This window comes from Propithecus coquereli, unplaced genomic scaffold (genome assembly GCF_000956105.1).
Source record: "Propithecus coquereli isolate 6110/MARCELLA unplaced genomic scaffold, Pcoq_1.0 Scaffold152, whole genome shotgun sequence".
Classification (NCBI taxonomy): Eukaryota; Metazoa; Chordata; class Mammalia; order Primates; family Indriidae; genus Propithecus; species Propithecus coquereli.
Genome location: NW_012139636.1, coordinates 946,022 through 973,249, shown reverse-complemented (window position 1 = coordinate 973,249; position 27,228 = coordinate 946,022). Strand labels below are relative to the sequence as shown.

At 43.6% G+C, this 27,228-nt stretch overlaps 1 protein-coding gene across 3 annotated transcripts in view; it reads right to left on the bottom strand.

The window, feature by feature from the left end:
- FOXN3 (forkhead box N3) overlaps positions 1 to 27,228 on the bottom strand; it is a 270,833-nt gene that overhangs the window by 147,706 nt on the left and 95,899 nt on the right. For all 3 annotated transcript variants that reach the window (XM_012640412.1, XM_012640411.1, XM_012640414.1), the window contains exon 3: positions 13,593 to 13,729. In XM_012640412.1, coding sequence (XP_012495866.1) covers positions 13,593 to 13,729 — 137 coding nt within the window. The remainder of the gene's footprint in view (positions 1 to 13,592; positions 13,730 to 27,228) is intronic.

Genomic DNA, 27,228 nt, shown 5'->3' with positions numbered 1-27,228 from the left:
AAAACTTAATTCAATGTCAGACCTGAAACCATAAAAGTCCTAGAAGAAAACAAAGGGGAAAAATTCCACGACAGTGGTCTTGGCAATGATTTTTTGAATAGGACACCGAAAGCACAGGCAGAAATGCAAAAATAAGTGGGACTACATCAAACTAAAAAGTTTCTGCACAGCAAAAGAATTAATCTACGAAATGAAAAAGGCAACCTATAGAATGGAAAAAATATTTGCAAACCACATATCCGACAAGGGGCTAATATCCAAAATATAAGAGGCATTCATACAACTCAATAGCAAACAAAGGACAATAACCCGATTATAAATGGACAAAGAACCTGAATAGACATTTTTCCAAAGATGACACACAAATACCCAGCAGGTGGTATATGAAAAGGTGTTCAACATCAGTAATCATCAGGAAATGCCAATCAAAACAACAATGAGATATCACCTCCACATGTTAGAACGGCTCTTATCAAAAAACCGAAAGATGGTTAAGCCTTGGCAAGGTTGTGGAGAAAAGAAAATCCTTATACACTGTTGACGGAAATGTAAAATGGTACAACATCCATTGTGGAAAACAGTATGGGGATTCCTCATAAAATAAAAAATACAACTACCACATGATCCTGGGTATATATCCAAAGGAAATTAAGTCACGATCTCAAAGGGACACTGAATCTACACTCCCATGTTCACTGTGGCAGTATTCACAGTAGCCAAGATATGGAAACAACCTAAATGTGCATTGACAGATGAACAGATGAAGAAAATGTGGCATATGTACACAATGGAATATTATTCATCCTTTAAAAAGAAGGAAATCCCGCCGTTCTTGACAACATGGACGAACCTGGAGGACATGATGCTAAGTGAAACAAGCCAGACACAGAAAGACAAATAGCGCAGGATTACACTTACATGTGGAATCTAAAAAAGTCAAACTCATAGAAACTGAGCATAGGAGGGTGGCTGCCAGGTGTCGGGGTTGGGGTTAGGTGGGGCTTTGAAGGAAATGGGATGATGTTGGTCAAAGGGTACAAACTTGTAGTTATAAAACGAGTAGTTTCTGGAGACCTAATGTATAGCATGGTGACTAGAGTTAATAATACTATTAACCACAGTTAATTAGCTACTCCAGTCTTAAGTATTTAAGAGGAAAAAACAAAACCAAACCCTAATTAATAGTAGAATTCATGGACAAGGAAGCTTTTTAATATTGTCAAGTTTGACTTTCTTTTTTCTTATTCCACAATCAGTATCAATAATCCCCAAAATCGTAAAACTCAAATTGCCAGTTTGAGAAAATACTGTGTGATTCCCCCCCCACATTCTATTGTGTCTAACACAGGAGTGATCCTTACACACACGCACACACACAACCATGATCCTCTGTCACCCTCCTCCGCATTCCCCTCGACTGTGCCTTCACCCACCACCCACGCCTCTCTCTCTTACCCTCACTATGCCACGACACGTAAATGCCTTTTAAAAAGCGGTATGTCATTCCTCCCTTCCAAAGCTCACCTGTTCAGCTATTAGATTCTGGAGAATGTTTCCACAGAAGACAGTGACCACGAGGTGGCAAATTACCACAGGAAGAACTCTGGCTCTGGATCAAGAGCAGGCTGGCTCAGATCCCAGCTGGGTCATTTGCAAGCTGGGTGACCTGCCATTTGCAAGCACATGACTATTTCTCTTAGCTTCAGTTTTCTTGTGAAACACTGATAAAATCTATCTCATCGGAGTCTTAGAAGAATTAGGAGTGATTGTATATATGGTGTTTGTTATACCAAGCCTGATACATACTAAGTGTTCAATAAATACTCGGTTTTCTGACTCCCAAACAAAATCCAGAATGGTTTAGGGTCCAAAGCAGGACAGATGAAATAAATTTAAAATTCTTTACAATCCTATAGTGCTAAAGAGCTTACATTCAGAGTTCATTTCTTAGAAGTCCAGCATATCGGATGGAAATAGATTTTTGTTTTACTCTACATCAAAGAGTTGTATTGGAGAAATTCAGGTTAGTTTTCCCATAACTTTGACTTTAACAACCCTGATGATGGAACATGCCACATCTAAGAGGTAAGGGTAGGAGGGGTGGTGTTAGAAAGAGGAAACTTCAAAGGCTTTAATAAGAATAAAATTCCACTGGAGTTACCATATGTCCAACCCTTCCTTTCTCAAGAATGGCCCATTAAAGAGCCGGGAGTGAAAGATGCCCAAGCCAGGGAGGGGCAGGGGGGCCTTAGGTAGTCAGGCCCTGCTATGTGGCCAGGACACCTTCAGCAGGAATCCAGGGCCCTCGGCAGCACAGATTCCTGAGTTCTGATCACAGATTTGAAGTACAAAGAATCGAGATCTTCCTCTTTAGCAGGTAGGGAAGGATAACATTTGGGTGACTTTCTTCCTAAGGGATCAAAGCACGGCAAAGAGATTTCCTGGGAGAGAAAAGCAAGATGGGGAGCAGGGAGGCTCTGGGCTTTGTTCTCCTCAAAGAAGAAAAGAATGTAAGGAAAAGGACTAATGAGTCACTGCCAAGAGATTTAAACACGGATTATGTATCTGGTAGAAAAAGAACACAATTGAGTGTTTGGGCCGACCTGCAGTGAAAACTTTTCCCATTGTGATTAGGGGAGGGAGAGCTCCAGAGCCTTACCTTTCATGTGCCTGCTCCGTGGGAACATACAGAAGAGCAGAGGGAGGCTTCTTTTCAAGGAATAATGAATGAGACAAAGCTGGAGCAATTCCTGGCCTGCACCACCTAAAGCACATTTGCATTTTCTATGGCAGCTGCAAAATGTTTCCTCCTCTGACGCTATTTGGTGCCTTGGAGTCAACAGCCTGGGATTTATAACCCTTCCATCCCAGGGCAGCCTGATGGGTCTCTTAGGCTTCCAGAATGGCCAGGTCCAAAGAGTCAGGCCTGGTGCATTCCCAGAGGTACACCAGGGCCCTGGCAGACAGATGGGCAAGGAGATGGAAGGTCAGAAACAACAACACTGCAAAATTGCTAAATTATCTTTAGAGGGAAGGGACACAGAGCTGAGCCTCTCTGTCCCCCTCCAAACGTCCTGGACTTGTGACTGCAGAGGGGAGAAGGGTGCAGTGACTCCCGCCATCCCTGAGCAACTAGAAGAAAACATGCTACGCTATTCTCATTATTGGTGCTACGCTTTCTAAGAGAAATCACTGATAAATATCTTTTGAGGAACACCTAATATGCAAAATTCTGTTTAAGGCGCAGGGAGAGAGAACTTAACAAAGGGTCCTGGTTTTCAAAGATGTTAAAACAAGTGGAAAGTACAGAACATAAAGTATAAAAATATATCTCTCAATGCAAAACCGTATATGCAAGGGTCAAATTGTTATGCAGTGTATGCAAAAACAAGACTAGGTGATTAGCAAAGAGAGTCCAGTCTGGGTGATGGTGAAGGAGACATCAAATGCATTGATCTTCTGTGGGCCAGGCACACGTGCTAAGGATTTGGTACTTCGTTTCACTTAGCTGAATCTCTTAAGCACTTCTTTGAGACGGGTACTCTGATGCTACAATGGGAATGACGAGAAACGGAGGCTCAGAGAGTTCAGGAGATTTGTCCAAGGTCATGCAGCTAGGGAGTGGCCCTAGTGAGGTTCTAACCTGGGTCCCTCTCTGAGACATACTGAAATTTGCTCTGGACCTGGTGTGACGGTGGACGACCTGCGGGAGCTGGGAGAAAGCAGGGAGATCCTGCAGCCCCAGCCTGTGGCGGGGCAGGCGCGTGCTCTCAGGTCCCACTCCTCCACGTGCCAGGGACACAGAAGGGATCAAAGCGCCCAAGCACACTAAAGCTCACGGGACACAGGCCCAGGAGAGGTGCCCTGTCCGACTGCTGGTCTACTAAGGGGCAGGAGTGTGGGGTGGGGGTTGGGAAGCCAGAGTCACACTTTGAGAAAATGAGACTATTAGATCTTTTTCATTTTCCTGCTTCCTCACTGTTCCTTCACACTGGCCTCTTCCACCTGAGGATAACACAGCAGCTGTGTCCCCTCTGCAGGAGCAACCTGGGTCCCCTCCACAGCAAGTGCAGGTGGAGAGAAGCCCGGGCAGGAGGCCTGTGGGCCAGATGGACTCTCCAAAGCCCGGCCAGAGCACCCGCAACTGCTGCAGAGTTTGCAAAGCAGGGAAATCTGTGTTTCTCGTTAAGTGGAAAAGAAAAGGAGGGTGGGGGCAATTTCTAGTCCAGAAGAATCCTAAGGTAAGCACCTCTGCTCTCCTTATAGTCAAGAAAGTTCCTTTCATTCAGCAGCCCCACAGTTGCAGAGGGAAGAGCGACAGGGAGGAGAGGAGGAGGAGGAAGAGGAAGCGGAGGAGAAAGGAGGAAAAAAGTGACTAAAACTTGGTTGACTTTTTTTTTCCTCCGAATGTGTTTTTTCCCATTCACTTTCTTTCTTGCCAAAGCGGACCGGAGCGTGCGCTGGCGGGTGGCGGGCACTCAGAGACACACTGGCTGGAATAAGCAGCTCACAAACAGACCTTGACCGAAAGTTTCCATTTAAAAGTAAACACCCAGGGAACATGTCTCAACTTGGACTATTTGATTAGGCAACTCAACCTAAAAAGATAAGGATTAAAAATATGTGTCTAAATGGCTTATGGATTTTTTTTCCTCCAAATGACTTAAAAATCAGCAAAAGTTAACAATGAATGTGCAATTTCTGACACTTTCCACACTCTCTCTGCACCTTTCGCATAGACAGCAGAATCTCAGAAATGGTTTGACAAATAATGCAACATGGACTTTACATAAGAAAAACAAAAGGTTAAGAATGTGATCAGAGACTCTAGCCAAAAACATGGGATTTTACACAACAGGGACACCAGTTTGGCTCTTCCATGGAGATTTATGCAAAGGGTGGGTGTTATTCTCATTAATTCCATGGATAAACAATAGGGGGAGGGCTGGAGGATTTGATGGACAGCTTTTGGAAATGATCTTCTGCTTGGCAAAACACTGCCGTGATAATTTTATTCACACGGAAGGAAATGCAAAGAAGTGTCACTAAAACAAGGGAGGTAATTGCAGGGCAGGAATCAAAACGCTGGATGACACAGAAGGAAGAGTAACTAAATTAGTCCCATCAGGGTCTTCAAGTCTGGACTTAATTTCAAGAGAAGAGCCTGACCTCTCATTTCTGACTAACAAAGCCATGCATATATTTTCCCTAATATTTTGTTTCCACCTTATACTGTGGGCTTGGAGAACTACAAACACTATAGAGGGATATTCCATCACTTGACTGTCATACAGCTCAACAGACTTGGAAACACAACATCTCAAGAGCTGGAAGGATATCTTCCAGCAATAGCTCAATCCTCTTGGGACGGCCGCTGGCGGCTGGCTGTCTAGCCCTGACTAGCATCCCCAGGTTCAACTTCCACCCTCTGCATCTGCCCATCCACACAGCCACCCAAGCACTTATCCAGCTTCTGTGATACATCTGGCATGGTGCTAGAACTTCCTTCTAAAATCAAGCCCAAATCTTTCTTTCTATGACTTCTACCCATTGAATCCAAATCCCTCCTAGCTGATGGTGAGGATGGCCGGCCTTCTGAAGGTCTTCTCCACGTGACACGCTCCCAGTTCTTCAAGATTGACACACAGATCTCCTTGCCAGCCTGATCACTTTCCTTATTGCCTCACAGTGCCCCTGCCATCTGCACAGAAACTTCCAAGAAAGGTCTGATCCACAAAGTGGGAATTCCTGGTCATCACATCACTTGCTCAAATACTTACCTTTCATTAAATTACTTACAACACAGTACCCTTTTGACCAACTTAATTCACTGCTGACATACTTAAAGTAAACTAATCCTTCCCCCATTCTATCTCCCTCAAATCTTTTATGAGTGATGGGTTCCACTGTCCGATCTAATTATATGACACCTCTACTTCTTAATCTGCCTCCTTTGTTAACCTATAGTATCCAGAAATACTTAGTGTAAACAGAAGTTGGAGAGAGGGGATGCTTAGGTGAGGCAGTGGTAGTTTTTTATTTTCTATTGTGATGAAAAATTTGCCATTTTTACACTGCTGCAAGACAAAGAAAACAATGCCTGTTGTTTCACATTGTACATCATTGATCTCATGCATTTTTGACAGTTCTTTCATATTTCTAAGGCGAAGATCAATTTCTCCCCCTCTGGGAAGGTGAGGAGTTTGACAAATATGCAGAATGCAGGTGAGCTCTCCTTTGCAGCCATTTCCCCCTCTCTAACGATGCCTAAGGTGCTGGATCAGGAATCCGACAGGTCCTCCTCAGCTGGCTACCTGGAGAAGCAAATAAACACTAAGCAAATCTGCAAAGACTCCAGACCCCCGCTGGGTCCATCAACACTTCAACTTTCTTCTCATGCAGTATTAGGAACACAGAACCTCTTTGGTATCCATCATCTCAGGAGTTAGATCAACAGAAATTTATCTGTAGTAGATTTAAAGAGCTCCTAATACTTCAATTAGAAAACACACCGGGAACTGAGGGCAGGCACCCAGAGAGGTCAGATGATGAAAACCTAACTCTGAGTGGTTCTCTCAGCCGTGAGTTTTACTCAGTACCTGAGTAAAACAGATATAATCAGCCTGGCTGCTTAAACATTCGACTTTCAAAATGAGTGTGAAAACAGAATGAAATTGGATGACTGGACACAATATTCATGAGCTTCGCCTGGTACAAAGTGCTCAAAGATAACAGGGACTGTTTTCCATTTAAATAAAACAACATAGGATTGAATGGGAATTAAATGTACAACGAACAGCGTATTGAAGGCAAAATGCTGAGATCAAAAATATTCCATGAGACCAACTCAGAAAATATAATGGAAGTCAGTAGATAATATGATTTGATATGAAAATAAAATTATAGCCAACTAATGGATTTCTAAAGCTCATACTGTAAATGAGCACTGTATTTTTTTAGAGTGTGCCCATTTAATTTAAGCCTTTCTATTAACTGACCCCTCTAATTTTTTAACAAAACAAAAGTTATATTTGGAAATGCTATTAGAAACCCCTGTTATTCAACCTGGCATCTATTTTACCACATTGATTTAGCACACTCTTGTACGTATTTAACACAATGAAGCTTCATATTGATTTTTCTAAAATTACTCTAAGCAAAAAGTTGCTGTTTAAGCATAATCTTTCAAAATACTTAATACCTCACCCTCATTAAACTTATATAAATAAGTGAATTGAGTATGAGTGGCATTTAAAAATGGTTCCCATCAAATATGTTTCTTGCAAGTAAATAAGTGTAATAATGAGGCAACTAATCTAAACCCTTGCATTCTTTCTTTATGGTTGACTGAATTAAAACTTGCAACGACACAACAATTAAACTTCTTCAATGTAAGTCAAAACTGATTTTACTGCGGCTTTGCAGCTCTTCTGCCAACTATTAAATGTACAACACTTTGAATAACTAGAATGAAACATGCCTTATAACTTAAAAAATTACTGGATCCCATCCAAGCAATGAATAAGCTATTCCTCACTGTGTGCAAATTCAGCATATTGAGTGGAGGAATTAACACCGTTATGTTAACAAGCTTAACATTTTAAGGATTTTAAAAGCTAATCTGATGTCTAAAAGGATGAGTTCTCCAAACACCTCGGAACCTCCACCACCTTCTCCCAAGGCAATTCTCCCATCTGCCATGACAGCCTCAGATTATTTACCTGGTAGAGGGGAACTGATGATTTTGTTAATTTGAATATCCACTTTATACAATTCCTCTATCCTTAGCAGTATTACTCTATGTAGGCATTTAAGAAATTATAAAGACAAAGCACATGAGTAAGGCAGCAGGCAGGATAAAATAAAACTTGCTGAGTCAGCACTAAAATCAGCCAATTTCATTAAGAACCTCAATATCTAAAAGGCCAAAACCTTTGGAAAGGCCATTATAATGTATTTTTTTGTGGCTCATTAAATACTCTGAAGAAGCAAAGAGAAACAGAAAGTTAAATGATAGGATTAAATGTCTGGAATTTTCTTTATTTTAAAGAAAAAAAAGATGAGAGCAAAAGAAACTTTGAAATGTTTTGACTCTGCAAACGTTAGTCATCCAAAAAATAAATTTTTAGGCCTAGATCATCCAATGAAAGTCTTGTGGATTTTTCTAACTTTGTACATGTTAAGCTACAATATTTTACACAAAATATAAAATGTGATGTTGTTATTTTTAGAGTGGATTTTTAAAATATAAATGGAAGGCTCGCTGGGGAACAAAAGACCCCTCAAATCCAAGTTCCTGTCCATCTGGAGCCCACTCATGGCTGACCCATCACGGAGACCAGAGGTACGTAGGATGCTGGGATTTCTTTGGATTTACCAAGGAAACACAAAACTAAACTGATCATCCAGGAAACCCTCCTAAACCATACTGTTTGATTAATTGCAAACCTGTTCCCCACCCATGGTGAGAGAGGATTAAAATGTTTTTCTGGAAACTGATTTTGGATTTGTGCCTATAGCAGAGAAGATATTACATAAGGTCCATATATATGTACACATCACTTTTTAGAAACAATCTGTTGTCATAAACATTGTTATGGGAGTATCTACTATTTATACTACATTAATGTGGGATTGTAAAGTTTAAATGCCTGCACCATAAAGGACCAAAATCACAAAAGTCGAGGTCACCCACTGGGGAAATGTCTTTTCATTTAACCATCAGACATTGAGAACAGTTAGAAAGTGGGAATTTCCTAGAAAATTGGTAGGAGTGTAGATTGCGACAGAGTGTGAAATCATGAGACAGTTTGGCAGTATCTATCAAAAGCATTAAAAATATGCATATTCTTTAATGAAAACTGCCATGTCCAGGAAGGAGGGGCATATGGAGCATAACCATTAGCACAGCTAAATTGGACTTTTCTAAAGGGGTATGGGGGACAAAAATTCCAAACATACCATCCCTCTTTCCTCTTTCCAGATCTCCATTCTGAAGGCCGCATGCCAAAGCCTCCCTGGCAAAGGTTTGGATTCCTTAAGCAAGTTTGTTTGGCTTGTTCTGCCGGAGTTCCCTGAGCTCAACCATGGGTACCCTACAAAGCACAGTCGAGTGCCATTTCACAAAAATAAAGTTCCAAAAACTACGGTATACAAATTACAGTGATACCCCTCCTGTGGCTCAGCAGATCCTACAGAGAAGAGCTAGAAGCAAGAGCCCCGACAGTCAGCTCTTCAAACATATTGTAACGATGACAGAGACGCTATGGGAGGCCAGGCAACTCTCAGTGACGCAGTGACTTTAGTTTTCAATCCACCAAAAACGATTTGGATGTTTAAAATTGATAAACTCGACAAGTCTGTGTTTGGGGGACTGCTTTTTTTATAAACAGCAAATTTACAAAGATGGCCCAGAGAGCTCCCATACACCCCTCACTACATTCCCCCTAATGTCAATACCTTACATTACCGTGGGACACTTGTCACAACTCAGGAGCCAACACCGGCACCTAACCATTAGCTGAACTGCGTAGTTTATTCATATCTCACAAGTTTTCCCCTAATATCCTTTTTCTGTTCCAAGATCCCATCCACAGTATCACATGACGTGTTTAGTCATCATGTCTCCTTAGATTCGTCCTCCAGTCTGTAACAGATTCTCAGACTGTCCTTGTCTTTGATAACCTTGACAGCTTTGAGGACTGCTGAGCAGGTATTTTACAGAATGTCTTCCCTGAAGGGCAAAATCATTGTTTGATGTTTTTCCCATCACCGGATTGTGGTTATAGGTTTTGGGGAGGAAGACACAACAGCAGTGAAGTGCCAAGTCCATGACTTCATATGAAAGGTAACTGTTATCAACGTCACATCACTGAGGATGTTAGCTTTCATCACCTGGGGGGCTGGGGTAGTACGTACCATGTTTTTCCACTATAAGCTTCCCTTTCCACCCTTTCCACACGCTACTCTTTGGAAGTAAGCCATTACGTGCAGTTGCTCAGGGAGTGGGCAGTTCTGCTCCACCTCTCTGGGTGGAGAAATATCTACAAAAATTATTTGGAATTCTCTGTATGGGAAATTTGTCTCATCTCTCATTTATTTATTTACGTATTCAATCACTTATTTATATCAGTATGGACACATAGGCATTTATTTTATATGTGGGGTTATAATCCAACACTATGTTATTTATTTTGTGGCTTGAATCGTCCCAGCTTTGGCTAATGGGGGCAATTTCAGGTTGGTTCCTGTGTCCCCTCTGACACACACCCATTATTTTGTTTTTTTAAATATTTCCTTACTTTCTGCTTCTACATATTTTTTATCAGCAGAATGCCTCACTTAAGAAAAGGGCTGCTGTGGGTTGAACTGGGTTTCTCCAAAATTCTTACGTTGCAGTCCTAGCCCCCAGTACATCAGAATGTGACCTTATTTGGGACTAGGGTCACTGGAGATGTAATTAGTTAAGATGAGGTCACTATGGCAAAAGGTGAGCCTCTAAGCCAATATGACTAGTGTGTCCTTTTAAAAAAAGGGAAATTTGGACACAGACACCACCCAGAGAGAACGCAGGGTGAAGAGGATGGCAGAGATAAGGTGAGCCAAAGCATTCCAGCAAAATGCCAGCAAAGCACCAGAGGCTAGGCGTCAGGGGGGGAACAGATGCTCCCTCACAGCCTTCAGAAAGAACCAAGCCTGCCGGCACCCTGATCTTGGACTTCCAGTTTCCAGAACTGCGAGACAATAAATTTCTGCTGTTTAAGTGAAGTACTTTGTTCTGGATGTTCTAGCAAATGAATAGAAGGGCTAATGTCACTGAGCTTTGCATTTCAATTAAAAACAACTCACAAATTCAGTATGGGGGGGGGGAAGCAGGTGTGGAGGAACATCTCAACAAACATCCAAAAGGGCGTACTGGAAAACAGAGGCATGAGTCTCAATATCACAATATTTAGCATTATATTTGGATGTGCACAAGGTTTGGACAGTGTTTTCAAATGCTTCATTTTTCCTGCAGTTTCCAGCCACCTGCAGCTCAGTTCAGAGCGCTCCTTGCCAAGCACACCTGCAAGTACTAGCAATAACCGCCCATCTAGCATAATGACCATCTTCTTCTGCATGCTAAGTACCAGCTCCCTGAAAGCCAAGCACTTCCCAGGTGCCCCTCACAGCAATCCCGCAAGGGGCTGACAGGTAATTCCTGGCATCACAGCGGACCCAGCCAGATCATGTCAATTCGGCATTTTTTGGTCCCTGTTTAATGACTCAGTTTGCTCCACTTCCATCTTCCCTAAGTCACGTTGACAAGTGGCCCGATGGCTTAGAACTGAGCCAAACACCACATACTTGTAAGCCATAGAAATACTGTACAATCATCCAGTATTTCGTGGCTTCAGTACGGTTTCACACACTAGAGGATCCCTAACACGTTAAGCTTTTAGATGAATGGATGGCAGTCCCCAGGGAAGAGAAAGTGACTTGTGCTCACGGAGTTAAGGCATGGAAGAGGCAGGCTAGACTTTCAGCTCTCATCTCACTCCACATCCTGTGACCTTTATGGAGGTGAAATCTAAGCACCCACATGAGGAGATGCAGACACTTTTTCCCCCTCGGTCAACAGGGAGGAAAGGAGCTAGAGGTGACAGAACGGGATCTAAAGTATTCGTTTGGAAATTATTGTCATTACAAAATCTCCAGTTTGTCTGCATTTTTATGCCTGTATTAAAAATGAAATGAAGTCATTAAGCTAAGGCCAGCTGAGAATGCCTCTCTGAGTATGCATTCCTGTTGCAACTCCCAGAGCTCTACTATAATCCTTCAAATTATTAAATAATTACTGTGCTTCCCTGGGGGTCACATTTGGCAACAAAACACTGTTTCAAATGAACCAGTGAATAATATTATACTTATGTTCTTAACTTCCTGGAAGCAACGAGAGACAAAATACTTCCGAGGTACAAACCAAAGAGGCAAGAAAAGGGTATTCTGCTTAGTTTGGAGGGTGGGGGACGTGAAATGACAGAGGAACATGAGACTCTGGGACATATTTTAATAATTAGTGTCATGCCCTTCCCCACCAACCTTGCACATCGGCAATTCTCCGCTGCAATCCTAGTTCTCTTCCATTTCAGGAGTGGCTACAACCACAAGGAGAAAACCAAGCATATGGCTCTGTCCTTCTGGACATTTCTACAGTGCTGGCTGGGCTGCTTTGGAAAATCCCATTTTATCTCCTACAGCTATATGACCTCAAGTTGTCATTTCAAATAAAGTATGCTTCCACTGATTTTTATGAACACAGACAAAAGCTGCTACAACCTCTTTTTTTCCCCCCAAACCTTTCAAACCAACTGTAGTTGCTATGTAGGGTTATTTGTTTCTAAGGCAACAGCGTATATCTAAGTACTAATGGCCTGTCCTTTTGCCAGGCAACAAACAGCCTTGTGATGCAACTGCACCTGTCTCAGCTACGCGTTACTATGGAGACGCTCCAGTTGCTATGGCTACCATCACGCTAATCGCCTAGCAAAGGCAGACATACAGCAGTCTTCTCAGAGAGCCCAGCTGTTCCTCCCTGTCTTTTGCTGAAGACTGATTGTCTAGGGCCTGTGATGGAATGCTTCTCAACTGAGATGCACAAGAACTTCATTAAGGCTATTTCAGAGGATCACTTTGTGCTCCCTCCTGCAGAACAAACAGAGACTAGGAAAAGAATCTGCAAAGAAGTGGACTGTAAAACTACTGAAATCTATGACATCATGCCATTCCTAATTAACATCAACTGGTAGTCCAATGTCTCTTAACTGGGTGGTTACAATAGAAACATTTCTATACATTTTTAAAAAAATTTTTTTGTAGGGCTGAGGGATGCATTTCAAACCCAAGCACTGTGTATAGATAAAATCTATTTTAAAATTTGGTTCTGTATTACATGACTCTTTTTTGTAATTTAACATTAATATGATTTTTTTAAAAAAGTAACGGGCTACTTACTCTCCCCTCCAAATTATATATTTGTAAAAATGGTACCCATGACCTGACTGTCTCCAAACAAATGGGCATGTGAGGAGGGAAAAAAGGCCTCCATTGTTGTCTGCTGTTCTCCTTGAAGAAGCAAACACCAAGTAACCACAACAAAATGATCACTCGGGAGCCCCGTCTACATGGAGACCAGGAACGACAACAACGGAGTGAGCCTCCCCCGAATATCTGGAGAGACCAGCCAGACGAGGGGAAGACGGAATCGCTTGCTTGACTCATTCCTGTACTTTCATCCCAACAAAACGTGCCACATTCAGACGTGAAAGCTGTAAACTTCTCTTTGTAAGTGTTTCTACCCAGGAAGACGTTATTTCATCCACCATGAAGCCTTCTGGCAACATTCCTCTGCAGCAGCAGAAGCGGTAAGGTTTGCAGGAAATACCACAATGGATATGCCTCCTAATAATACTTAATGTCTTTCTCATTTACCTAAAGTTATTTTTAAAATCTCACATAGCCTACTAAAGTAATTTCAGTGCCTGTCTCTGCCAAAATGCTGCAATTTCAGTAGACCCCCCCCTCCCCGCAAAAAGAAAGTCTGAATTGCTTACCTTTGATATGCCTGAGGAGAGATGGGCGGTGTACTGGACGCGTGTGGGTGCGGGTGATAAGGTGTCTTTTTCAAAGCCTGAATTAGATTTTGTCTATACTCTGGGTCTATGCACCACAACGACCCTTTTCCAATACTCTGCAAAAAAAAAAAAAAAAAAGTAAAATACAGAAGTATTAATACAGAAGTATGAAGTAGTCTGCAGTAAGTAGATATACAGCCATGCACAGTTATTTATTTTTAAAAGTTTCTTGTTTATGTGTTGACTGTTTGCCAGCCTTCAATATTGTACTCTGACAACAGAACACCAACCAATGCGCTTCAGTCTTACTCATATTAAGTTTGGAAGACAAAATGAACATGTTATCACCACATTATGCTGATACAATAATGTAATTTTCATGTCCTAACTACCAAAAGAATGAGAATCCTTTATTATTTTTCAGTGTCAACTCTGAAGAACATATGTATGTTCTTCTAAACATGAGCTGTAACTTTGTCAGATTCCAAATATTGAAAGAAAAAGAGGGCTAAGACACCCTCAAAACACCATCTCTGCTCTAAAAATTGAGAGTTATGTTTTAAAACCATATTATATTGGTACCATTTCACAAAAACAGACAAATAATCCACTTTTTTCCAACTTACTCACAAAAGAATGACATTTACGCTCAGAATGGAATTCTTTAATTACCTTCTCCAAGACACAAAAGAGCAGATAGCAAAAGCCAGAATCCAATATTTATTTTTTTGGATTCCTCAGTTCCCAGCAATCTGCCCCAACTCTTAAGAGTTGAATCTTTAGAAGTCAAACTTTAAAATGCAAATTTTCTAAAACTGTTCCAGAGTGAGAGGGAGACTTCCTCTGAGGCCCACTTTCAGTTGGAGGCACTTGGTCTCTGGATAGCATATTTTAAAAAATACAAGTTCTTCCTCTGAGGCCCCCTGGAACTGGAGCAGACAGTTGGGCAGTCGCTGCTCTGGCTGCACGCTTTCAAGTGACCAAATGTACCCAAACTGTTTGATAAGATCATTTGTAAATATTTACTGATTTGGAGAGAAAAGAAGCTAAATTACATAAACCCCTGCCCACCCCATGCTTCCAAGCCAACACCAACAGCCTGCCTCAATTTCAGAACTATTGTTCTACAGGAAGACCGGTGCTGTCCTCCAACATGTAGAAAGCAAACAAAAAAACTGTTTAACTAACAGGGTGGGTGGGGAGGGGTGTTCTAGGAAAATCCCACGGAAGGAGCACTAAAAATAAGTTACTCCTAAAATCTTTAAGACGTTTTAAAAAATTTGTATTTCAGGCATCAGTTCACCAAATAGTTTCCTTACAAGCCTTATGCACAGAGCTCATTAAAATACGTTACTATCAACAACATCAGCAAGCAGTGCAACTGGAATTAACTACTTCTAATGTGCATTGAGAATAGGGGAATTGCTCAAAGCCATGGTCAGGGGCTGGAACCTCTGACCACTCCAGTCACCCACCCCCAAGCACAGGCCTGACCCCAGACACGGGCCTGAGTCAGGCTGACCCATCTACACTAAACTTCAAAGTTCTCAGTTTAATCAACAGGATGTTTAAAGACCTGAAAGATTTCAACTTTGGAAAACTCAACATTCCTATATGGTCTTTCCTTTCACGCACACATTCTGCAAGCCCAGAATAGTTCAGAGGGGCTGATGAGACTTCCCTAGTAAAGCAGGCAGGCACCCAATAATCTTTCCTTCGCGAAAGAGCTGTGCAGGACACTTTTTAGAAGAAAAGCCAAAAGCTAAGGAGTGGATAGGTATGGGGGAGGCAAGGGTAGATCAGTAACCTCCAAATTTGGATAGTGTAAAAAAAAAAAAAAAACCCACCAAAGCCTGTAAACAGTAGGGGTCTGGAGCCCGGGGGCAGGGGGATGGGGTGCCTTTCTGATTCCTTGCACACAAGGCCCCAAACCAACCACACAGAGAGCCATGGCCCACATGCAACCCAAACATTTCTGGCAATGAGATTATCTCAGTTCTGGGAACCTCAGGACTTTTGTTTTCTTCGAGTTAGCTTTCAGGGTGGGACCGTTTAATCTCACATGGACAAAACATGACAAAGAAATGAAAGACAACTGGCCCTCTCAGGGAAATAACAATAAGCCAAGAATGTGGTTTTTCCTAATCCTGACCTAAGTATCTTGTTTATTATGCTATTAAGAACTAAACAGAATAAAGCCCTGGGATTGTGCAGGACATTTCACCAGGTAACTGGTGCAGGTGCAGAGAGGCAGGCCGAGCAACAGTGAGAATGGCCGGTCTGGAGCCAAATGGATGCTTCCTGAGTGGCCCCGCACAGATCACGGCGTCCTCGTTGGTAAGACAGACCCACGTAGAGGTGGGTGCGAGGCCCAGAGATGCTATGATATAAAACATCTAACGCAGTGGCCATAGCTACGGGTGCTCAATTAATGGCAGATGGCATCATGAAGGCCTCTTTTTGACAGAAGAAAGAGAACAAAGCTGGCTGTACGATGTCTTTCATTAAATCGAGTCTGATTGATTTTCAAATCCAACCGTGGCAGCGGGCGGGGCCTCCAGCAAAATGACGCAGCAAATGTGGATAAAACCATAGACTCCTCGTAGGCGCTGTCAGTCCTGGCTCAACAAATTCACTTGGAAGAGCTTCTCTGCATTCTAAGGTCCGCCTTTTATTTTTGTCACTCTCGCTGCCTTCCATGCACCCCACACCCAATGCACTGGCTACTGGGGCTTCTCTCTTGCTCAGAAAGCCACTAACACTGACTCACACACTAGCTGTTCTAAGTTTTCTGCCCAGGTCTCCCCATCATGAACATGAACCTGCGGTATAATTCCAAACACGGTCAGCACCTGCAGCCATCTCCCAATACTTATCAATGGCACCTATTTCGATCAATTCTGCATTTTACAATTCGAGAGGTCTGGAATTGCTGAGTTTTTTTTACAGATCAGATACTAATTTCAATATATCTCATACTTAGAAGTGTTGGCATTCCAAAGAGGGGAAAAGAACAAAACACATCTTCAGGACACACCCCTGGGGTCCACTGGATGCCTCCAGCAACCCGACAGCGCAGTGTCAGGCCGGGCGGGGAAGGAGCATGAGACAGGCTGGCTCTGCACCTCGTGTTCAAGTAATCGCCTTGGTTTCATGTAACAGCCCAGAATAGCAAAATGGTTTACTTGAAAACTTTTAAAATGGAAATATTCAGTGGATAGAATGCTCAAGTTTCTTAGGCCAGGAAAAATTACATTTAATGCCCCTAACAGAGGAAAGAAGGATGTAATTTGATTATAGTTGTGTAATAAGTTTGAGAGTCTGAGCTTTCCTAGAAATATCTGCATCTCATCTGAAGACAAGAACATGGAGTGCTTTATTTTTTCTTTATAATGGAAATGACTGTGAGGGCCATGCACCGTTAAGTAGTGAGGAATTCAAAATAATAAGGGAAGAAAGATCTTCATTTATAAACACATTTTTACGTGTGTGTATGTATGTATATTTACACCCGCACATCTCCAGAGAAAACTAATGTGAAAAACTGAGTGGGAAGATGAATAGAAAGGTATGGATGAGACCAAGTTTGTTTGTTTTTAAATTAAAAATCACCTGGAGAATAATAAACAACTCCTGTTCGCAATAAAAAGCTATTCACAAGAGGAAAAACAAACACAATCCTATATTGTAAGAAGAACTGATTAGTAAAAAATGGTTAAAAAAAAGAAAAAAGATAACTAAATTAAATCTAACATCTAAAGATAACATTTTTCCCCTATCCTCCCCGAGAGGTCTAGACGCAGGGACCGTCTCTGCAGGCTCACGACCTGCGCCCCATTCCCACGGCGCTTATCCGTCCACCCTGCCCGTGTCCCCATGTTTGGGTCCCTTCGCTAGGTTTCCAGTTCCTGAGGAAAAACACCACATTTTAAACATTGTTATTCAAACTGTGGGCCATGATCCATTAATGGCTCATGAAATCAATGAAACTGATCACAATCAGCATTGTTTTAATGGAACAGAACCAAACAGAATAGACTAGAATAGAAAATATCTGAAGTAAAGTCATGTATTGTGAAATTTGTCTGTGTGTATACATGTACGTACATGTGTACTGATCACAAGGTGACATATGCTGCTTACTGGGAGGCTAGGTCAACAAAGGTTGGGGAACAGTGATCTAGGACAGCGCTCCCCAACCTTTTTGACACCAGGGGCTGGGTTTCACGGAAGACAATTTTTGCAAGGATTGGGGGGAAAGGAGGGGAGCTCAGGCAGTGATGTGAGCGATGGGGAGCAGCTGTAAATACAGATGAGGCTTCGCTCACTTCCCATCACTCCCTCCTGTTTTGCACTCCCCCCAAGTTTCAGGGAGGACAATCTTTCCACAATGGGGGCTTGGGTGGTGGGGGCTGGCGGAGCTCTGCAACCTCATCCCTAACAGGCCAGCAGCAGACCAAGGCCCAGGGAGTGGGGACCACAGACCTAGGACAATAGTATCCAGGTTTCAATCCCCTTCTCGCCACTTCCGAGGGGTAAAGCCTCTCCTGCAGTAACGAGGACACGCACAGTCACGGTGATGCTCGGGGCTGTGCTGCGGGAACCATAGCAGAATGGAGCGGGGAGCTGGGTACGTGTTCTTGGGGAACCTGAAATGATGCCTCTTGACGTTTTTCATACGCCATTTCTGAAGATGTTTCCAACACTACCTGCTTTTGTTCATTCGTCCATTCATTTGTGCATTCATTCATTCATTCACATGGTACCCACTACGCAAAGGACCCGTTAGTGATACAAAACAATACAAAAAGGAGATTGCCCTTATGATGCTTGGATTCTAGAGGGAAAAAAATCAGTAAGTAAGTAAACAAATAAACAAAATCATGACAGACTATAATACCTGCTAGGAAGGAAATAAAGAGAGTAAAGAAAGGAAGTTGCTGCTGTGTGAAAAATAACTGAGTTGGAAGTGGGAAGAGCACCTGCAGAGATATGTTTGGAGGTGAGGCCACAGCCCACGCCCAAGATGCCCGGGGGGGGGGGGGGTGTTGGCTCAGGTGGCAGCAGTGGACACGGAGAAAGGAGGACAGCTTCAGAATGTACTTAGGAGAAGCAGTAGGACCTGGCCACAGATTAGAGGTGGCAGGTAAAAGAAAGGGAAAAATAAAGGCTTGGTTTGAGCAACTAAGTCGAAGATTGGGAGAAGGGGAAAATCTAGAACTCTTTCGAATATATAAACTTGAACTTGTCTATCTATTAAGATCTACTGATTAAGGTACGGTCAGTCATACGGCACATAACGACTGCATAGAAACAGTGGTCCTGTAAGATTATAATGAAGCGTACATAAAACCTGATATATGGCAATTGATACTGGCATTGCAGATGAAGCAGGAGACATGAGCGTTATTCAGTAATTTGGTTTTCCATATGAATATATATTAACATATATGCCATCTAGGCTCATGTAAGTATGAACTCTATGATGATCGTCCAATGCCAAAATCACCGAACAAAATGCATTTCTCAGAACATATCTCCACCGTTAAGTGACACATGACTGTACGTGAAAGAAATTACTGGACATAAGCCACACCTCTCTTCCCTCTGCTATTCCCTCACTGACCCCAACTTTTATAGCAAGAGCTCATGAATGTAACGGTAGATCTGGGGTGGTCTGGCATTAGAGGTTTAAGTGGTTTCTCCACAGCAGGGGTTGGTAAACTTTTTCTTAAAGGGTCAGAGTAAATATTTTAGTCTTTGTAGGTCACATGGTCTCTGTTGCAACAACTCAGCTCTGCCATTGTAGCACAATAGCAACCATAGATGTAAACAAATACACATGACTGTGCTTCCTTAAGACCTTATTTACAAAAACATAGCCCATAGCTCACTGCCCTCTGCTGTACAGCTCCTAGTTCACAGCTCACAGTTCAGACTCAAAGCCCCTAAAATTTTTGGAACCTAAGAAACCAGGTAATGGGTCTTCGGAGGCTAAGAGATTTGGATGGGATCCTGTGATCTGGGGAGGGGTGCTGATGATGATCTAAGTCAAGTACCCCAAGGAAGGAAAGGGGGACCCTCTCGGGGGAGCAGGAGGAGGTATAGACACAGATTGGAATAAGTAAGTCCATCGGTAATAAGAACTCATATTATTTGTTGGGCTGCACCTAGCATCACTGCCTTGTGAAATCACCGTGTACATGCAGCTCATTCTTCCTCTCTGAGTCGCAGCTTCCTCATCTATAAATGAGGGGGTCAGACCAAATCACCCCAAAGGCCCATCATTCTATGTTTTGAGAACATGTCATTACAGATTGATTGGTATACATGGGCTCTCACTTCCCCACCCCTTTCCCAGCTTATCAATACTGCCATGTTTCTATTCTGGCCCAGTACCACACGTCAGTGAGGTCAGTGAGAAACCCATTATCATGCTTTCAAAGGGAGCCCTTCCTTGGGTGACATGGACATTGGAGTCAGAAAGACCTGGGTCCATGTCTTATTTCAAATTCCCAGCTGTGTGACCTTGGGTAAGACACTTAACTGCTCTGAGCTGCAGTTTTCTCATCTATAAAATGGGAGTAATGTACTAATACCTGCTTCACAGTATTGCCGTGAGGATTAAATGAGATAACAGTGTGCCCAGCACACAGAAACAGCTCCACAAATATTAGCTCTCATTATAAATCATGGCAACACAAATATTAAATAACCAGCTTTCCTGGACACTAAGCTCTAAAACATTCAGTCCGTGCCCTGATGGAGCAGGTACTTGTCAAACTGTGAGATGATACAAATTTCATCTAAAAAAAACCCTGCACATGGCTATTTGTTTTCCATTGTCTGATGTTACTTTCCTTGGTCCAAAGGAAGCATTTTGTACCAGATGCATTAAGATGGAGATGGAAATGGAAGGATCAAAATAGAACAAAGCAAAGAACTGGTCACTGAGTAATGCCAAGGGGGATGTGGGACTTGAAAAAGCCACTTGCTTTGAGTCATGTCCTTGCACGTGGAAAGATGCCCAGGATGGTATGTAAGTCCAGGGCTCAACTCCCCGCCACCTTCCTCCTGGAGGTGGAGAGGCCCAGGCCCCACACTGCACTGGGGCAGGGTAGGGAGCAGCCTGACTTAGAGTAAAGCTCGCATGGCAGAGGGGGACACAGACGGAAGGAGCCCGCCTTAGATAAGGGACGGGGGTCCCCAGCTGGGAGGGCTGGGCCTCTGAGGCCACCGTTCTCTGGGGAACCTTGGGCTCACGGTGGAAACTGGAACTGATAAGGGCCACTCACTTGTCACCAAAAAACACTTGCAGCTTTATAGAGAGGGGGCCTTAGAGCTGACATTTTCGTCAAATTGCCATTCTGCCCAACATATACGAAATTTTCCCAGATCTGCAAGGCAGGCTTGAAGTCTTCTCCTGGAAACAGCCTAGGTTTCTTTCACTATGGATAGCTAATTCCCTGGGGGCTCCCTGGCGCAGCCCCCCACACGCTGGTCCTGCGTGGCTGCCCCCACCGCACCGGCTGCCCCTTTCTCCCCTAATGCGGGCTCCTCCTCTACTTTGGACCTGGCTTCTTGCTCAGCTCCTCTGGGCCAAGATGGCCTTAAAGGAGGAGGGACAGAGGGAGGGAGGGAGGGAGGGAGGGAGAGAGGGAGAGAGGAAAGGCGGGGAACAGGGCAGGGGGAGAGAAGGAGAGAACACAAGGCTGGGGGCAGGCAGCAGTTAACACCCTCAGAGCCCAGTTTCCACAAAACTCATCCTCAGCCCCCACCACCACCATCAGGCCAGAATTCAGACCTCAGTGGGTCACAAACCCACTCAAACTTCCATGGGCCTAAGAAATGATGAGCCTGATTTGGGCCTGATTTTGAAACAGGTCACTTAACGCCACCTGCAAAGAGCTGACAGAGCTGGAGGCGTTGGGCAGGGCACCATGACACAAAGGCAGGGTCCATTTTCTTTGGGTGCAGAACTTCCAGAGGAAGTCAGACAAGAAGCAATTGTGAAGAACTATATAAGCTGGCCAGAAGGCTACTGGATAACAGAGGAGGAGAAAGACAAGTCCCGTTGGAGAAGAAGGTGTTAAAACTGCGCGCACGCGCACACACACCCTTGTGCCAGATCATTCTGGGAACCCACCTGATGTCCACACCCCCTGCTCAGGGGGCCCCTCCAGCTCCCACTGGGGCTAGCCCTGCTGGAATACCCCCAGCTTCTTAGAGATTGGGTTCTCACCACACCTCTAACCTTCCCACCAAGGCCCCTGCATGGAGTCTCAGCCCTTACTTTCATTTTTTCTGTCTCTCAAGAGGGTCAGAAGCAAATATTACAAACGAACTCATGCCTACATGCTTGAGGGGGCCACGGGCAATGCCAGGGCTTTCTCCAAGAACATTCCAGAAAGCATTCCCACGCGTGGCCCCAGTGAGGGGACTAACCTGTGCGGTTCTTGTCCGCACTGCTGACCTGCTGTGCTACTGAGGATAATTCACGTGTCCTCTAAGATTCGCAGTTGCTTCATCTGCACATTAGAGATAATACTATCTTCCCCAAAAGTCACGTTGGGCTTAAATGGGATGATGACGTACGTAACACGCCTGACATACACACCAAGTAAAAGGCAGTTAATCCACTTAATTCTCCTCTCTACCAAAGGAAGTCACAGAAGTTAGCTGATAACTGGGGGGAAAAAAATAGAACAGAGAGAAGATACTGTAACAAATGACCACGTCATCATGGCCTCACCTTCAAAATACATGATAATAACCACAACAAAATGTTTAGCAAATGAGTGATTCCTAAAGGCCCTTTGTTTTCCAAAACTCTATCATTTATAGTCTAAAGATGTCGGAAGAAATCTTTAAACTTCGAAAGCTTAGAAAGAAAATAATCCGAGGAACTAACCAACTACACAAAAGAGGGAAGAAAAGAGGAAGAAAGAATAAAACTGATTACAAAGAATTTTTCTAGATAACATCATTGTCGATTCCCAAAACAAAATAGACAATTACTCCAGAAGTTTAAGATTAAAAAAAAAAAGATTTGCCTAACAACCATTTACAGTGTTTTAAATGTCCACCCTTGCTCTCTAATAGGTTTTTCCCCATCAAAAGCAGAAGGAAGGATGGAAAAGAAAAATTATAATTTCTCTTTCAAGATCCTGGCCCCATGAGCCTCAGTGTGGCTCCAGTTGCTGGGAGCGGCCCCTGTGGGCAGACAGGACAGGCCCCAGGACCTCGCAGACAACTCCAGTGTCTGCATCGAGTCCCTGGTAATCCCAGCCATGGACTATTTCAAACCCAACAACAACATGTCCTCTAAATATTGCCTCCACTCTTGCAATAGTCCTGCTATTATTTTACAGACGTGTTCTAGAAGCTATAAAGATGGAAATCACAATTAACGTCACTTGTGCGATATTCGCATACGTGAGCTCTGTGATGATTTTAACGCCCCAGTGGTCTTTCAGACGTGCACCGCTGAACGCTCCTCTGTCCCCTGAGTGTCCACGGTCGTGGGGCAAGGGAACGTGGGTGACACAGGTGGGGAAGGAATTCTTTTAGGCACATGGTAGAATGATAAGGGCCCTGGTAAATGCCTCATCTATGGTGGAGAAGTTGGACTGCGTACATGCATGTGTGTGTGTATGAATCTACGTGAAAACAAACAATAATCTGCTTGCATCAACACCTAAATATAAAACCAAAATAACCCCAAGATTTGCCTAAAGCCAAGTTAATCTCTAGGAGAAACCTGCTGCGGTGGAGTTGATGGGGGCGGGAATCACGAAAGACCAGTTTTTCAGAATCTCCCCGAGCTGCCGCTCTGCCAGGATATCTCCTTCGTTAGTACGTGATAGAGCCGTTTCTTTCTCGTTCTCTCCATCGACATCAATGTCATCTTCACAGAGGGGAGGCTGTAGGATGCACACGTCTAAAGCATGTCACCTCTCGAGTCTGACAGATCTAGCATGTGTTTTTTTGGGTTGAAAAAGAGCTATTTTTTTAACTACTCTGGGACTCTGGCCAGTACTGGGTCATAGCCTGTCAGAACAGGGCTGCACAGCAGGAGGTGAGCAGAGGGCAACCGAGCAAAGCTCCATCTGTATTTACAGCTGCTCCCCATCGCTCGCATCACCGCCCGAGCTCTGCCTCCTGTCAGATCAGTGGTGGCATTAGGTTCTCATAGGAGTGTGAACCCTACTATAAACTGCACAACGCAGGGATCTAGGTTGGGTGCTCCTTATGAGAATCTAATGCCTGATGATCTGAGGTGGAGCTGAGGCAGTGATGCTAGCGCAGGGGAGCAGCTGGAAATACAGATTATCGTTAGCAGAGAGGTTTGACTGCACAATAAATGTAATGCACTTGAATCATCCTGAAACCATCCCCCACCCCACCCCCCATCCATCTTCCATGAAACCGGTCCCTGGTGCCAAAAAAGGTTGGGGTCCGCTGCTCTAGACTATTGTTTCCCGACTGCCAAAAGCAGTCAAAAGCTAGTACGCTAACACTGAGCAATAATAAAATGACCACTAAACCATCCAAATATATTTACTTAGAAATGCTGTCAATCTCCACATTGGTAAGTTCTAATAAAGAAAAGAAAACACACACACACATTCATACTCCAAGTCAGAAGGCCAAAGAGTTGGCATCTTTAAAATCACTATCTAGCTAGATCTTACGTATGCATGAGGGTTAACTACTCTCCCCTGTCTGAAACCTCACGGTATTATGCAGGCAGGCTGAAACACGAGTACAGACACAGAAGGGTTTTAAAAATTTTCAAATGCTGGCAAAACATACAGGAAGTATAAAAAGCTGTTCGTTGCATACACTTCTAATACCAGCCATGCTATACCACTGTAAAGAATCAAACTATTAATCAGATGAATTCGAAATACCATGTGGCATCAAACCACATATTCACATGCACACACACACACACAGGACAGACGGATAGATAAAAAAATCCTACATGATGATTTAACTAATAACTTTATCAAAGTAAAAAGATATGCAAATTTTCAAGGTTTTATTTGTCACCTGATATGAAACAAGAAGGGTTTCATATATAAGGGTGTGATAAACTTGTCTGGAATGTGGGTATGTTCCTTTTTTTTAATAAGAGTTGTTTGTATCACACCCACAATCTTAAAGTTAAAATTGCATAAGCAAATTACAAAGATAAATGCCAAAGTAAAAGGCCTATTAAATTGTTTTTTTCATGCCTTTTTAAGTTTAAAAGGCAACCTGACTTAAAGCTCATAGATATGAAGGGAAATAAAATTCACCACTCTTTACATTTATATAAATAAACTTTTTTATTTATTTAAGTAAATAAGTGTTTACTTTTTAAAAGTTCAAGACCCAGTAAAAGACCTTCTCAACATACTCTGCGGGGTGCAGAGGGGAAAAGCCGGCGGCCAGCTCTGCGTTCAGGCGCTCAAACGCTGCGCACGGTAACGAACGCAGTAACGTTTTATGGGGGGCAATAAAGGCACAGGTGGGTCTGCCACACGCAGACACCGTTGGTTGGATCACAGCTGGCCCACCTGGCGCTACTTTATCTTCTGGTTGTCTGTAGTTACTCATCTATTTTTAAATGTTCCAATATGATCTTATCTAATTGGCACATACAATTTGATCACCGTATTTCCATAACTAAAAGTTATTGAAAGTACCTGGCCAGGTAAGAGTTCCAGTTACAGGGTGTGTGTACTAAGCCAGACAGCTTCACGGTTATGGTCTTCTGGTTTTTAAAAAAAAAAAAACAATCATGAGACTCTCTCTCTCTCTCTCTCCTCTCTCTTTCTCTCTCTCTCTCCCCCACCCCCTCAGTAAAACATGGATACTGGATTGTTTGTTTTTTAAGGAGTGGCCATTGCTCAGGGGTCCTACCAGTCGCCCACTCTCCCTCGTGGTCAACAGGGAACCTTCCTGGGAGTTCCTGGGCGTGTGAATCCAGCTTTTAGCCACAGCGCCTGCCTAAGCCACTCCTTCCACTTTTAAGGAGACATTGCCTTTATGGTGCCTCTAGATTCTAGCACAAGCATTGCAGCAGCCAAGGAGACCCTTTCAACAAATGGTGTTCGTACACAGACTGCACCCCTGACATTGCGGCACCGCGCGCCCAAGACAGATCTGAAACCATCCCCGACCCAAATGCGAGAAGCTGCAAGGACGAAGCAACACTGTAAGTGTTATCGATTCCTTTAACATTCTTGTAAGTGCTAGCTAAGATACGGACAAAGCGCCACCAGACCAGAGGGTGTGCCAGGTGAAAAAGGCAGACGCCCACACTGCCCAGCCCGGCGCTGTCCAGAGAGCCCGGCACAGCAGGCCAGCGCTGCCTCAGAAACCTCCCCTCTGGGCCTCACCCTCAGCCTCCTGGAGGCCCGTTACAGAGAACTGAAAAGGTGATTGTTCAATCGCATGCTCCTCACAAATTACGTTCCTGTGAAGTCAAAAGGTAGGAGCTGACAGCCCCAGCATCGCGATCTATCCCACACATTTCTGAGTTTAACGTTAAAAACAAAACTCTGGTCATTTGAGGAATTCACCTGGGCTACAAGCACAGCGGTCTAGAAGATTTATACAGGGCTGTGGGGCACCCGGGAGAGCACACCTGTTTCTGGACATTTCTCAGCTCTCCTGAGAACTTACTGCAACCTGAGGCATAGAACACAAAGAACAGTCCTCCCGAGAGCCCAGCAGAGGCTCGCCCAGTTGATTAATAAGGGACAGTTACACAGGGCAACGTGATGGCCAACAAGAGGGCTGCCAGACAGAAACCCCACCAAGGGTTAAGAGTTACCTGATTACCAGGGTAAGGGACAAGATCTCGGCTTAGCAAACACTGTACCACAGCGCGTTTCATCTGACAGGGTACAAGTGCTCTCTGATCACCATGTCACTGGAGCTCAGGAAGGACTCCTACAGCCAGTGCACCTGTCTGCCGTGGGGGAGGGGGGACAGGGAAGCTGGGTGTGTTGTCCAGGAACACAGAGATACTCACCAACCACACTCGCAGACCATGCTTCAATTACTGAATAAGACTCCCAAAAACAGCCAGGCATTGATTATCCGTGAAAATTTTATATGCAAGATATTGCTGAGTCACCTGGCCTAAAAGTCAGTCAAGCTTGGAACTCAGAGTATATGCAAACATTTTAGTAGTAGTGATAGTAGGAGCAGCAGCAGCAGTAACCATTAATGCTCACTGAGAACCAACCACGTGGCAATCATCATCCTAAGCATCTTACGAACATTATTCTGTTTAATTCTCCCAACAAAAACCTAGAAGGTAGGCAATATTATGAGCTGTACGTAAGGAAAGTAAGGTTCAGGCAGGTTACTGAACTTGCCTGAGGTCAAATGCAAGCAGTTTAACGCAGGAACTTAGTAGCCTGACCACCAAAACACCATTGGATAGGTAGCCAGCTGAAACAAAAACTATGTGACACATTTCCAAGCCAAATCACAAATTTTTGGATCACCCACTGTACTAAGTAATGTACATCCTTGAATGGGAGTGTCAGACAAATGCTTTCATTTTTTTTTTTTTTTGAGACAGAGTCTCACTGTGTTGCCCGGGCTAGAGTGC